This window comes from Crocuta crocuta, unplaced genomic scaffold, assembly GCF_008692635.1.
Source record: "Crocuta crocuta isolate KB4526 unplaced genomic scaffold, BGI_CrCroc_1.0 scaffold89, whole genome shotgun sequence".
Classification (NCBI taxonomy): domain Eukaryota; kingdom Metazoa; phylum Chordata; class Mammalia; order Carnivora; family Hyaenidae; genus Crocuta; species Crocuta crocuta.
Genome location: NW_027551559.1, coordinates 2865600 through 2880672, shown reverse-complemented (window position 1 = coordinate 2880672; position 15073 = coordinate 2865600). Strand labels below are relative to the sequence as shown.

General features: G+C 43.4%; 1 protein-coding gene across 1 annotated transcript in view; it reads right to left on the bottom strand.

Moving 5' to 3' along the window:
• The window catches only part of CTNND2 (catenin delta 2), a 784902-nt gene that overhangs the window by 393634 nt on the left and 376195 nt on the right, over nt 1–15073 (bottom strand). The window contains exon 6 of the mRNA XM_077749452.1: nt 12–172. Within this exon, the coding sequence (XP_077605578.1) occupies nt 12–172 (161 nt within the window). The remainder of the gene's footprint in view (nt 1–11; nt 173–15073) is intronic.

Genomic DNA, 15073 nt, shown 5'->3' with positions numbered 1-15073 from the left:
GGATGGGCGACGAGGAGATGGTGGACTGCACGGTGGGGGGCGAGGTCACGCGGATCGGGGACAGGCCGGCCGAGGACACGACGATGTTGATGGGCGAGCTGGTGCTGTAGGACTTNGCGCGGGATCGGGACGCAGAGCCCCCCCTCTGCCCCCCATCTTCTCGGGCACGGTCCTTTCCGACACAGGGGGCGACCCGCCAGCCAAGGCCGACAGTGAGATGGGAATCGTGTCTGGAGACTGGGGCAGTGTCTGCTTACATACGTAAGATGCTTCTGGAAGGGCAGAGGCATCGCATCGGGCACATAAAGATTTTTTTGTTTTTGTTGTTGTTAGCTAATGTTTTTGTTTTTTATTTTTTTACAAATAGTTTATTGTCAAATTAGTTTCCACACAACACCCAGGGCTCATCCCCACAAGAGGCACAGAAAGACTTTAAAAGGCCGCCCGACAGGGTCACCGTGACCTATGCCTGCATGCGGTCACCACCGGTTCCTTCTGAAGCCAGAAGTCAAGGCACGCAACGCCCCCCGCCCCCACCGTCGCTCCACTGGACGCCGTTTCTGCCCCCACATGGGCCAAGTTGCATACTTATCCGGAGGACATCAAGAATAAGCCTACTTCCCAGAGTGTATTCTGTTGCTATTGTCGTGTGGATTCTTCTTTTGGACCAGAAAAGTTAGGAGGAGGGGAAAATATGAAGTCGAAATAAATACACTTGGTCTTTCAATATGGGGGTTGGGGATTTCTCGAGGAATCAGAGCAATTGCAAATGAAACACTAAAAAAGCCTCCCTTTTCTAGATTTTAACAAATCTTTCAGCATCTCTCCTCTCTCTCTGTCCGTCTCTCTCTAGCTGGCTTTTAAGAGCCCCCTGCAGCTGTGTCTTCACATTGAAATCCAGTCGCCTCTCATTTATTTAGGAGAACACAAAAGACAACAAGGGCCGGGCGGAGCTGGAGAAAGGGTTGGAGGGGAAGCACTTTCCTTGAATCTTGTCCAGAGACAAATTTGCATTCGAATGAAAACACTACATTGTCAACCACTTCTGGGCAGGAGGTCTGGGATCCTCCAGGCGTTCCCGGAGGAGCAGAAAGGTTTCCGAGAGCCGGCTGGTGTGAAAAGAGGGTAGGATTGTGCACGGAGAGAGAAGCTTGAGAAGGAAGGTTTTGAAGTTACGGGTGGGAACTGAGTGGGAAGGAGGAAGCCGGCAAGCTGCAGGGAAGGGAGGAGAGGGCCCGCGCAGACGCCGTCCCTTGAAAGTTTCAATGCTGCCTCTCCACCCGGGTGGGAACGGCAACTGGCAAATAACAGGCTGGGCACTTCCATCCCTCGCCCGTGCGCGCACACACGCACCATTCCAAATTTTACCTGGTGTCAGGTTCATGGGAAGATCCGAGGGAGTTAACTGAGCAAAATCAAAATTCTCTGTTAAGGGCAGTGGGCTGAGAGGAGATAAGCAGTTGGTCAAAAGACACTGCGTGTGTATGAGTGTGTGTGTGCATCTATATAGGATGTAGGTATTTTACATATTTCTGTATATTCTCTCCTTGACCCAACTCCGGTCAGGCTCCTCTGAACTGTCTTCTCAGCTAGACCCTGGCTGGGGGTCCTTCCTCGTTCACCACTGCTTTCTCCAGTCTTAGCAAGAATTCTGCTGAGTTAGTTTAGCCAGAGGCCCCTGTGCTCCATGCCGGGTCACCCTGCAGATTGGACCTCGTTCCTCAGCCGCCACCCTCCCCCCCCCACACCCACACCTGCCTGGTGCCTTATGAGCACCCAGCTGGCCTTCAGCAAGAGCCCGGTGAGGTGGGTTTAATTCCCCCCTTCCCCCTCTTTGCTGCCCAGGGACTCCACCGTGCTCCTTGGCCATAAATCCCACTTTTCCTTGTTGAATTACAGACTGAACCTAGTTCATTACCAAGGTCTCTTTCCGTCTACTACGGTAGTGTTTCTTTTTTCCTGAATAAAATCTATCTTTACCACTTTAATTACTGTCCAGCTCTAGTTTTCCTTTAACACCACTGAGCAATTAGTTTGAATTTAACAGTAGGAGTGAAAGTAAAATATAAAATAAACTCTGTAACTTTGTTCAATAATGGGTCTCCAGCAACTAGAGAAAGGCCTGATCCATAGCACGGATATCACGGATTTGCAGCATAAAGGAAGAGTTAATAAAGTTGGTCCCAAGGCTTTGGCAATGGGGGGGAGGGGAGCGGGGTTATGTGTGGAGGATGGTGGAGAAGCTCTGTAAAACTGCTGTGCTCATCTGCGCCCCAGAGATATAGTCTAGCACCATCCAGAGTCCTGAGGATGCTGCTTGCTTCCACTTTTTCTTCCGTCTGGGTAGAAGTTCTTTTTTTTTTTTTTTTTAATGTTTTATTTATTTCTAGGAGAGAGAGAGACAGCGTGAGCAAGGGAGAATCAGAGAGAGAGGGAGTGACAGACTCTGAAACAGGCTCCAGGCTCTGAGCTGGCAGTCAGCACAGAGCCCGACGCGGGGCTCGAACCCACGAACCACGAGATCATGACCCAAGCGAAAGTCGGACGCTCAACCGACTAAGCCACCCAGGCGCCCCCCGTCTGGGTAGAAGTTCTGAGCATGAAACGTATATAGGCTGGGCTTCTCAAACCTGGCTGCATATTATCATGGCATGGGAGTGCTTTTTTCTTTAAATCTCAATATTCATGCACTCAATCCCCAGGGGTGGGACTCAACATCAGGCTACTGGGGAGCTCCCTGCATGATTCCAGTGTGCCACCAAATATGACAACAAGTTAGCCCTAAAGCAGTGGTTTTCCATGTGTGGTCCCTGCCTGCAGTCAGAGTCAGTGCACCTTTACTGAATCAGAACTTCTGGCGTGGGGGCCCAGGGAGCTGTTTTAACAAGTTCCAAAGGTGATTATGGGGCTCGCTAGAGTTTACAAGCCACAGATCTAGAAGAAATTCTGATTCGGGGGTCTGGCGTGAGCCTGTGAGTCTGCTTTTCTAGCAATCTCCCAGGCGGAGACGGATGCTGCTGGTATGAGAACCACCATGAAGCTGCAGACAGGGACCTTCTTTCGCTTTTCTTCTGAAGCTCTCCTGGGGCCCGAGCTACGTTCATCTGTGCGGAAGCCAGCTGACAAGTGGCATAAAAGCCTACGACAGGAATTTTCTCTAAACCCTTCCCACAGGAGCATAAGGAGGAGAAAGAACCCCAGAGGCTCACAGGAGAGCTCCCTGATTAGAACAGAACAGATTCTTTGTGTTATGCCCTGGATATATAATATTAATAACCCTATGTGACGGACTTTAATAAAGCAAATACTAAAGTATACAAATATGAGTTAAAACAATGTTATGTAGAACTCTGGGGTTTAAATGTTAGAAGGATGTGGGTAGCAGGAAAACAAGAACATACTTTGCACATGTTTAATTTTCCTTTCAATCCATCGAAACTTCTAGTCTCTGGGGCGTTAGCTATTAAATATTATTGTCTCCAAATATTCTTTAAGTGGCCCCTGAGTCTGTAGAAGTTCTGAGAACTACCATACTAGCTCCAGATATTTTGACAGGCTATAGCAGCCAATTCAGAAATCTCTCTCTTTTTAAAAGTTTATTTATTTTGAGAGCGGGGAGGGGCAGAGAGAGAGAGAATCCCAAGCCGACTCCACACTGCCAGCTCGGAGCCCGACAGGGGGCTTGAACTCACGAACTGTGAGATCATGATCTGAGCTGAAATCAATAACTGTGAGATCATGATCTGAGCTGAAATCAATAACTGGACCCTCAACTGACTGAGCCACGCAGGTGTCCTAATTCAAAAATATTTTAAATACTGTAGGATCTTGGTGAAATTTTGCCATTTTTATGTGAAAAAAATGAAAACACAAAAAATAAAATGTTACGTGCTTTTTAAGATTGGTATTGTTCATGGTGGAAATGTTTTGTATCTGCACTGTGTGGTAGGGTAGCCACTAGACACAGGAGTCTATTGGGTACTTAAAGTCGGCATTAGATTTTAACACCTACTTAAATTTAGTTCATTTGAATTCCAATAGGCAACTGTAGGCGGTGGCCTACCTCCCTGGACTGACTACTGTATACTTCCCTTTGCGGTTTTCAGTAAATAATCCATGGGTGTTATACTCCATTCTGATGGCTGTAGAGTAATAAGGGGCTAAGAATGATTCTTTGGCTACGCAGAGAACTCTGTTTTTCAGCATTAATTGGACAAAAGCAGTAACGTTTTGGGAACTTGTTTCTGCTCTTCTGTTTATGTTTGGCTCCATTATGTAATTTCTCTAGCAACTCTTAGCCTTATCCTTAGTTAAGGATACAGGATCTGTGCCCCAGAACTAGGTTTATTACCACCTAGGTCACTGGGTTAAAATAATATAAACAGATTTCAACACACATAGAATGTTACCCACTTTACTGTCATGGAAGCTCAATTCTACCTTAAAAGTGCATTGTACTTATAATGCTATAAAACTGTAAATCCAGTTTTACATTAGGTAGAGTTACAAAACTTCATTAAAAAAACAAAACAAAACAGGGGTGCCTGGATGGCTCAGTTGGTTANTTAAAATAATATAAACAGATTTCAACACACATAGAATGTTACCCACTTTACTGTCATGGAAGCTCAATTCTACCTTAAAAGTGCATTGTACTTATAATGCTATAAAACTGTAAATCCAGTTTTACATTAGGTAGAGTTACAAAACTTCATTAAAAAAAAAAAACAAACAGGGGTGCCTGGATGGCTCAGTTGGTTAAGCATCCATCTTCAGCTCCTCTCAGAGTCTGGAGCCTGCTTCAGATTCTGTGTCTTCCTCTCTCTCTACCCCTCTGCTGCTTTCACTGTCTCTCTCTCCCTCTCTCTCAAAAATAAACGTTAAAAAGCCCCCAAACAACAATATCAACAAAAAAAATGACTATTAAACCATTCTTCCCTAAGGATATTTGGAAATGAAATAAGAATTGAAATAATGTTTTTATTGATGATGAGAGCCTTAAGATGACATAAAGCTTTTTACATACTTGGAGCAGATTGTGCCCTAAGACTGTCTTAGATCAATCACAGTATGGGCTTTTGAGAAGGAGGATTTCTGTTGGGGTCTTCATTTTCAGCTCCTTAGAACAGACTCCAGCCAAAGGGCTACTTTATTTCTTTTCCCTACCCCTCTGAAATAGGACACCCACCCATGTGAAGTAGAATAGTGCCAAACAGACACTCTGATTAAATAGTTTCCAATAGGCTGAGTTTGGTACATACTAAATGTCTTTCCTTTCTTGCTTCCCATTATGGAAATTCATCAAGAGAAAAATGCAACATTATTCCACTTCCAATGGATACTTTAAATACATTATATCTCAAGTTAAAAAAAAATGTAGGTAGTTTTTTTTTTTTTTGTTTTTTAATGAGACATGAGCAATACATAACATTTTTCAAAGTTCTTATGGATTAGATATTTCGTGTACATAATAGTTTACATAGAAGTTTCAGATGGGTCAGATTTAGAAAATACTAGTTATGATTTGTACATTTATGTTTGTGTGTATACATTTATACACCAAGGCCTCATGTGTAATTCTGGAGTGCACTTCTATCTATTTTATGTAAGTGTTTAAGGAGAGAATGGATTTTCAAAGTGTAGTAAAAACAATAGTAGGGGCGCCTGGGTGGCTTAGTCTGTTAAGCGTCCGACTTTCGCTTAGGTCATGATCTCCCGGTTCGTGGGTTCGAGCCCCGCGTCGGGCTCTGTGCTGACTGCCAGCTCAGAGCCTGGAGCCTGTTTCAGTCTGTGACTCCCTCTCTCTCTGACCCTCTCCTGCTCACGCTGTCTCTCTCTCTCTCCTAGAAATAAATAAAACATTAAAAAAAATACTAAAATAGGAATTTCGGCAATATGTACATTATTTCCAACACCCATTAACCAACAGTATTCAAGATCCACGTGTTAATTCGTTCTCTAACTCAATAAATCATTAAGTAGCTGCTGCTATGTTCCATGTACGAATGAGGACTTTGTTCCTGAAGGCCTCTCTGCGATCCTCTCGTGTGAAATATTTTGCCTTGACATTATAGTGGAGACCTATCATTACGTGTACAGAATAATACCATGTTAACAATTCTGACACTGTTCTTTTCGGGAAGCTTGGATCTCTGAAAATAAGGCACTCCTGGGCCAGACTGTGGCATTGGCCTCTACATACTTCCTCATCCCTTTCTACTTTATCTTCCATAAACAGAGTGGGGATGGGGACGGGGTGAAATAGGGGGAAAGTTCTCCAAACTTGGAAACTTACTTCATCCTCATTATTTGGGGATTAGGCTGTGCCCGCAAAACAACGCAAAACAAAACCTAGCTATGCTTACAGCCAGTTAAAAAAGAAACTTGACAACCTGGACGGTCTAAGGAATCTTGACTTCAAACCATGAGTAAGCAGTGTCACTGAGCAACACAACGTTTTGTAAAGCAGGCCCATGCTCTATGGGCAGTCCCCGTGAAGATGCATTTAGACCTGCCAAGTTTCTGGAATTGTCGGCGAGACCCCTAACTCTGGGTCAGGAGGAATATTTGCCCGGAAAGCCAGGCAGCCGGGCCGACGCTGTCAGGAATGGGGAGAGGGAGTCCCTGCTTCGTGGCCTCCCACAGGGAGCCCTGGCGACTTGGGATCAGCTGTCTGTTTCCCTCCTCGGCCTCATTTATCACTTTTGTTTTCCTGGGATTGTCATCAGACTGGTGGACCTAATGACGCATGGTGCAGACATTCCTGGTTGTGGTGACCAACGAGGTCCTGGGCAAAAACAACATCACGAGAGGCATAGCCGGTAAGCATGTTTCAAAGGAAGGCAGATGAAACAGGGCCAGGACGCAGAAGAACAGGAACACGGGAGAGGACACTGATTTGGTGAGCAAGGGGCAGGCAGCTATTTGAGGCAAATAAGAGAATAAAAGCAATGACTGAATAACATCTGTTTGATGAGTTAAGAAGCTTGAATAGCATTTAAATACTAAAATATAGGACATGGCTTTAAGAGGACAACTTTTAAAAATTTTTTATNGCAGGCTCCAGGCTCTGAGCTGTCAGCACAGAGCCTGACACGGGGCTCCAACTCACAAATGGTGAGATCATGACCTGAGCCAAAGTCGGACACTTAATCGACTGAACCACCCAGGCGCCCCACAAGTTGACATCCTTGAAGAAATGCATTTCTAAACCATAACAACCTGGTAACACGGTTTAGAAATATTAGCCACATGCTATTGACTAAAACACCTGAGCGCATGGAGAAATTTCCTAGGGTAAGTGTGCAAGGGGCTTTAGGCCAGCACACTCATGTGCTCAGGTGGAAAAAGCCATTTACCCTCACAGCTTGGAAACGAGAAGAAATCACACCTACGGAAAGCAGTCTCATGTAGGTGTGATCGGAAATGTTCCTATAGTATGACACAATTGAAATGAAGCTACATTCCCAAATAAGTTTCGTGCCCTTAAACTTACTCCCTGGGATGAAATACATCCATCTGAACACTACTACCAATGCTCCCCCAATTTTGATAACTTCTCTTTTGAAATTAACTTTAGAAGGAGTGCCACTCTTTAAAAGAATTCCCAAGGTAGAAAAGTCTGGTGCTGTGAGAAAGGTTTGGCTTTGGAAATAGCCAAATCAAATCATCAAGAGCTTTGTCTAGGGATTCCCTTGAGGAGCACTGCTTTTGGTAAAAACTAACAGGAAACATACAGAGACAGCTTCTGGCCACAGTTCACACTGTCCCTGGAGCCCTCCCTGCTGGATGAGAAGAGAAGCGCAGGGTTTACCTGGCGGTGACCTCGTCTTAATAGCTAGAGGTGGTGCCCAGAGCAAAGCCAACTTAAGTAATTGTAAAACACCAAGGAGTCTGGAAGAAATTCCTTCCTCGGAGGAGAACAACTTAATTACAAGGACCATAAGGGCTATAATCTCTGAGATAATAATGGAGAGCACACTCACTGGTTTCTTTCTGGATGAGGGTCTCACAATTATAAGAGAGAGTGAGAGAGAGGAGAGAGCGAGAGCACCTGCTCTCGCAAATCTATCACCCCTGTGACCATAGTGAGTTGGAGGCGGTAGGGAACCGGTTTTCCAAGGTTTCCCAGACACTAGTAAAAACAAGGTGGTGTAGATTTTTGCATCCTGGGTGATGGGTTTTCCTACCCTCTAAACCTCTGTTTAATAAAAAGTATGATTAGGGTCATTATCAATAAATATTCAGAAAAGTATTTCATATGGCCCTTAAAAGGCTCTTCTAGTGGAAAGAAAGTAAAGAGATAGAAAACAATGAGTTACATAAATTTACCTTAAAGAATACATAAGGAGGTATTTCGGGATGGCAACTTTTTCCAAAAAACTAAACGGGCCTTGGGAAAAATATACGGCCAAGAAAAATGGTTTATTTCAGCAAGTGGTTCATTCAATATTTACTTCAAGAAGCCAATTCAAATATTTGCTTAGGAGAGGAAACGTTATAATATAACACACACACACACCCTCCCTGCAATGAGAGATGTTTCAATCACTGAAGCCAGATTAAATAGATTTTTACTGGACACAGAAAATGGAGAGGGAAGGTTTTCAAGCAGAGCAATGAGGAAAAGATTTCCAATAGGTGGTCATCTGAAAACTGTCTTAAAAGAACCACCAGTTTCCCACAAACCAGTCAAGGAAAGTAGACAAAATGACACAATTCCTCCTCTAACTGCTACGTACTGTGTATATTCTAAATACATCCCTATAATTTTGTGTTTCCCAAGGTCATGGGTGACTTTTCTCTGCATTAATGTTACCGAGCAACAACTTGTCTCATAATGAAGCAAATTAGAGTGATGTCACCCCAGCTGTATGTATGACCCTCTTCACTGAATGGTCAATAAGCAGGTGTTTATTGGGGATTTGCTTCCCCTTTGCACCACGCAGGTCTCTGTCCACGGAGCCACCATCCACAGAGCTCTCCACCCCCTCGATCTTCACGTCTTCCTGACATGAGACTATGCCACAGCTGAGAGGTGCTCCAAATTCAACGAACACCAAGCCACTGGCCCAAGTGAGGAGACGGTATATTTATAATTATGAGAGAGGCTATATGAGCACTTTTAAGACATAAAAGTCAGTGCCACGTGAAAAAAGGCGGCCACATCAAAAAGCGACGGCAATTTTGCCTCTGAGAAAGCTTACTGCTTTTCATCGACTATTGTCCAGTTTTAGTTTACAAGACTATCATACAATTCTGACTTTCTTATAGCAAGCAGGCGTTTTTCTAGGATTATAAATATGCACATACTTACTTCAGTTCTGAAGAATGGTTTTAAAATCTTTGGGGTCCAACGCTACTTTGCCAGTGCCCTTTATACAGATATACACTTTATCTCTTGTGCATTTTGTTTCTTTGAGGTTAGAAATGTGTGATGAGACTACGTAATGTTGGGACATGGAGAGAAACCGGCATTTTTAGAGACTCCTCAGTGTATTTCATATAATCCACAGGGAATTTTATGGGAGTGGAAAAAGACAAAGCCTGGAGGAGAGTCGGTTGCTCTATCGGCTCTCTACCCACAAACTCTGCGGTATGATTAAAAAGAGAAAGGCTGGGGTTCAAGGAGCCTGATGGACACCGGGTGAGCCCTGGGTCGGTCACTTGAGATATGGAGGTCAACTATGTGTGGTTTCTATGGGTGTGGCAAGGCCGTCTGATCGGAAGACACAGACTCCTGTGTGACCAACTACAGGTGTTATATGTGATATGGCAGAAATGATGCTTTCAACGCGTAAGTCATGCCGGGCTTCCGAGAGTACAAGGCAAGATCCTCACAATCGCTGGCTGGGTTTCTCATCCCTTTGAAGACTCCTGCACCCCGCGTTAGTGCCCACGCTGCTCCATCAAGATGCCAGGCCACCTGGTCCGGGAGCCACTCGTTGCATTTGTTGTTCCCATGACACCCCTACATACAGCTGACTCTCTCTGCACCTTTAGGACTTTACCAATCCTCACCTTCTGCACAAGGCCCCATATACCACACCCCTCCCACACTTTGGATCCTGCTTATCCTGTTTGGCATAATTTCCTTCTCATAGAAATCATCACTTTCTAACCAATTACATAATTTACTTATTCCCTGTGTCAATGTTCTGCGTTCTCATTCATGCTGTTGCTAGAATTTAGGTTCCCTGAGGATGGGGATTCTATTTTCTTTACTACTGCATCCCAAGCACATACAACAGCACATGGCTTACGACAGATACACAAAGCATCCAGGATGTGTTCAAGAATAGCCCACAGAGGGGGACCTGGGTGTCCCAGTTGGTTAAACCTCTGAATTCAGCTCAGGTCATGATCTCATGGTTCGTGGGTTCGAGCCTTAATTCTGGCTCTGTGTTGACAGCTCAGAGCCTGAAACCTGCTTGGGAATCTGTGTCTCCCTCTCTCTCTGCCTCTCCCCTGACCTCTCTCTCTCAAAAATATTTTTTAAAAAAGAATAACCCATAGATACACAAATGTAACTGGGCCACTCACGAGAGCTACATAAAGCACAAGGTTCACTTGGAGGAGGGAGGGAGAGGCTATCTACAAAGCCTGTTTAGAGGCTGGGACATAGAGATTGAAAGGAGCGGGAAAGAATAACCATAAATTGGCTTATGTTACTTCACAGAAAGGTCCTGGGGGTGGATGGGAAGAGTCTTCCTTTCTGTGCCTCCCAGCCCCCTAAACTCACCCTAGTGCCTGAGGAGAAGGACTTCCAAGGATTGTAGTTAGAGCAACGCCAGAAAATCAATATTCTATTGCACATTTTGTGACTCTTAGTTTTACCTGCAGACTGATATGATGGGGCAATGGAAGTCATGCATGTATTGTCAGGGTCTGGTGTACAGTCGGGTGATGATCGCTCCACAAACATTTATTCTGCTGAATAAGCCAGAGGTTTTAATTGAAATTAGAATCTTTGAACATGTATGATACTCCTTTGAAATTGCATGGTAACATGATTTATGAGCCAGACCCAAAACCATTTGCTTTACTTTAGAATTACACATATTTTTTAAGACCAAAAAAAGAGAAATGTTTTTGTGTTGATTGATTGTTGACCTTATCGACCTGGTCTGGCATCTGTTGGCGATGATTTGAATTTCCCTAACCCCTTTGGCACTTTCTAACTACAAGGTATTCTAAAAATTAATCCAGCCTTGAAGAAATGAGCTTTCACACCAGTCACAATATTGAAAAGAATATGTCACTGGGCTCTGCGAAGCCACTGGAATAGAGGGATTCTCGAGATAATCTGAACAAAGGGGATGTGATTAGAATGGGGCATGGTGCCCCTACTTTCTAGGTATAATGCTAAAGGAAAATAAAAATACTGTTTACTTGTTCAACGCTTCTCTGACATTATGTTGGAGTCAGAGGTCATATGGGACATTCAATAAAGCATGCCTTTCCTACTGCAGCCAGAAAAACTAAAAGTGAATCATGGCATCAAGATCCACCACTTAGTAAAATAAATAAGATTTAGATATTTGCCAACAGCCTCACTCCTGTTAATCAAGTGGATTAGAACAATCCCCTGCTTTGAGTGTTCAGATTTTTCCATCCACCCACCCACCTGCCAGAGTAAATGAGTATGCCAGTCACTTTTGCCTCAAACTTATCACCTTGAACATGCACATTTACAGACAACTTCAAACTATAACTCTGATGACTTCAAATACATGGCTTTGATATCTTTACAACTTTGCTACATTTTCTGATTAAATTTTAAAGCGGGCTTTTAATGTGAGGCCCCATCTTGTCATTCTGAGTTTCTACTGTTTTACTCCCGTGTTAATTACTGGATGACAGAATTAGCTCCAAGCAGAAGTCCTATAACACGGAAGCAGATAAACCACCATATTGCTTGTCTACATTTATAGACCTATTACTAGGTCCAAGCTGTTGAAATGGTCAATAATAAAAGGAAACCTATGAAACACTCCTGGCATCGCTACACTTCAACTCAGTCCAGATTCTGTGCCCAGTTTTACTATTGCTGCTGCCTTAAAATGGTGTGTGAAAATGTCTCTCAAAGTGATGACTTTGAATTTTCCCATCTTTAAATTTTTTTAATGTTTTATTTATTTCTGAGAGAGAGTGAGAAAGAGAGAGGCAGTGTGAGCAGGGTAGGGGCAGAGGGAGAAAGAGACACAGAATCTGAAACAGGCTCCAGGCTCTGAGCTAGCTGTCAGCACAGAGCCCGACGCGGGTCTCGAACCCATGAACTGTGAGATCTTGACCTGAGCCAAAGTCGGACGCTTAACTGACTAAGCCACCCAGGTGCCCCGAATTTTCCCATCTTTAAAGTGTAGATGCTAATATGGGCACATTGTAGGGATGAAATAAGAGGGTGCATGTAAAACAGATTACTTCTGCGTGCTTAATAAATGGTAGCTATTAATTTTATAAGAAAGCTTTGCTTTAACAACTCATCATTATACAGCTATGTGTGAATTGTGCTTAGAAGATGCTCACAGATGACTTGATAAGTTAACTGATATTTCATTTTGTATTGACATTTCTATTTTCCATGATGCTCAGCTATGGGAATACAGATTTTCAAAAAAAAAAAATGATTTAGTGTTTCAACTGTAACTCAAATTACAGAGGTCTTAGGTATTTATGAAAAAGAAAGCCAAACATGAGGAATACGAGTTCAAGATACTTTTTAAAAAAAGATAGAACTTTATTGTTTTACTACCTTTGTGTCTTAGAAGTTCTAGGCGGCTGGTAAAAGCTATCTTCATAGCTTTCACAGGCTAATTTGAGTGTAAAATATCGCTCATTTCTGAATGTGGCCTCTTAGACCTAGAAGTAGATAGTCAGATATAAGGATAAAAGGGTGTGTAATACACTTGCTTCCAAAGAATTCAAAATTGAGTGTATTCTAACACAATCACTGTTTCATGGTCAAAGAGGGTTGGGACAGATGAGAAGAAATATAGTTCCTTTCAAGGATGGGATGCATTTGAGGAAAAAAAGTCTATATCTAGATAATGAAATCACAGCTTCCATTTCATCTTTTATTGTTTTTAAATTTTTTTAATGTTTTTATTTACTTCTGAGAGAAAGAGAATGAGCGAGCGAGCAAGCATGAGCAGGGGAGGGTCAGAGAGAGAGGGAGACACAGAATCTGAAACAGGCTCCAGGCTCTGAGCTGTCAGCACAGAGCCCGACGCCAGGCTCAAACCCACTAACCGTGAGATCATGACCTGAGCCAAAGTCAGAGGCTTAACTGAGATCATGACCTGAGCCACCCAGGTGGCCCTCATCTTTTAATAAAATAAAATTAGATTAAGAAAATCTAATAATATTTCGTATGCTGATAACACCCAATATTTCAAACATCATATAATGTTCTTAGGCAATGAAAAAATACGGAGTATTATGTATATGTGATAAATGCATGTGTATTTGTATATATAATTTTTTCTAATAAATTAAAAACCACTGTTAGATATTCCCTCACATATCCTTGCACCTTTCTTTAAGGGAAATGGAACAGACCAGTACGTTTAAAGAACAGTGACCCTGGGGCGCCCAGGTGGGTCAGTCGGTTAAAGGTCCGACTTCGGATCCAGTCATGATCTCGCTGTCTGTGAGTTTGAGCCCTGTGTTGGGCTCTGGGCTGGCATCTCAGAGCCTGGAGCCTGCTTTGGATTCTCTCTCTCTCTCTCTCTCTGTACCCCTCCCCTGCTCATGTCCTGTCTGTCTCTCTTTCTCTCTCAAAAATAAACATTTAAAAAGTGAAAGAACAGTGATCCTGCATCTGGGAGACAGAATCGCTCCAGGGCTAGTGTCTGTGTGTGTGACCCAGACCCTGACTTGAGGGTCCATCCCTCTCAAGCACCGCACACCCCATCTCTCCATCCAAATGGATGCATTGCCTGAACAAGGGTCATACACGAGAGGGCAGCTGGCCAGTCTTCTCAGTGGAACGTTCTATTTACCACTCCCTTTGATTTTTCACATATCCCTTTCAAATATCTCTTTGATATTTCACATATCCTATAGCTTGATTGTTCAAATATCCCTTTGATATTTCACATATCTTATAGCTTGACATCACAAGAAGGTAAAAGTCACAAAGCCACTGATGGACAAGAGTGTTGCCTGGAGGAGGTAATCATATTTTTCATATATTGTCAGGGCAATAATTTAATAATTGAAATGCACTGAGACCTTTCAGGTTATGCTTCACTATGTCCGTGCCACCAAAAATAAGCATCACACAGTGACTGTACCTTTCTGGCTCGCCTTCCCTCCTACCTGTATGTCTGCAGACATTTCTTGGGAGTCATGGGGAGGGCTAGGGGCTGCTGATAAAAGATAAAGATGGCCCTGCCCTCAATTTCCTTTCAGTTTAGGTGGAAAGATCCACGGACGGGTAGTAACAATACCCTGATACCAGAGGTGGATGGGTTTGGTCGTTAGAGGAGCCCATGATGGGTGGCGCGGCTGGGGAATTGTTCGTGGCAGGGGTGCTGTGCATTAGTGCAGAAAGGATGAAATCAGGCTCATCAGCTTAAAGGGGTGCTTTTAAGGTTGCCGGCTCTTCATCCCAGGAGTAAAAACGCAGAGATTAAAATAAGTTTTAAGGTAGCTTACAACAAGATCGCCCTCCAATCAATACATTAATTCCGGTGGGCTGATCAACTAGAGCCTGCACCCCCAAATTAACATGTAAATAACCTGTACATATTGCTAGAAAAAAAAATTCAGGTGAGTAGCTAGTTCTTTTTGCCAAGAGCTGATCTTAGCTGCACCTGATCAATTTGTGCTGCGAAACGATAGGAGTAAGTGTGCGGCGTCAAAGAAACAATTGCAGGTACATTTCAAAATCAGACTTGACAAAGTGTAGCCACTCCTAAACCAATCACAGTTATCTTCGGAAGAGTTCTGCATACTTGATTACGCATTAATACTATGTTCCTTGATACGATTACGCCCAAGGAATAATTTCATGTTTTTTTTTTCTTTTGGGAGAAAAAATTGGTTCCAGGTGCACTCACAAACTCAA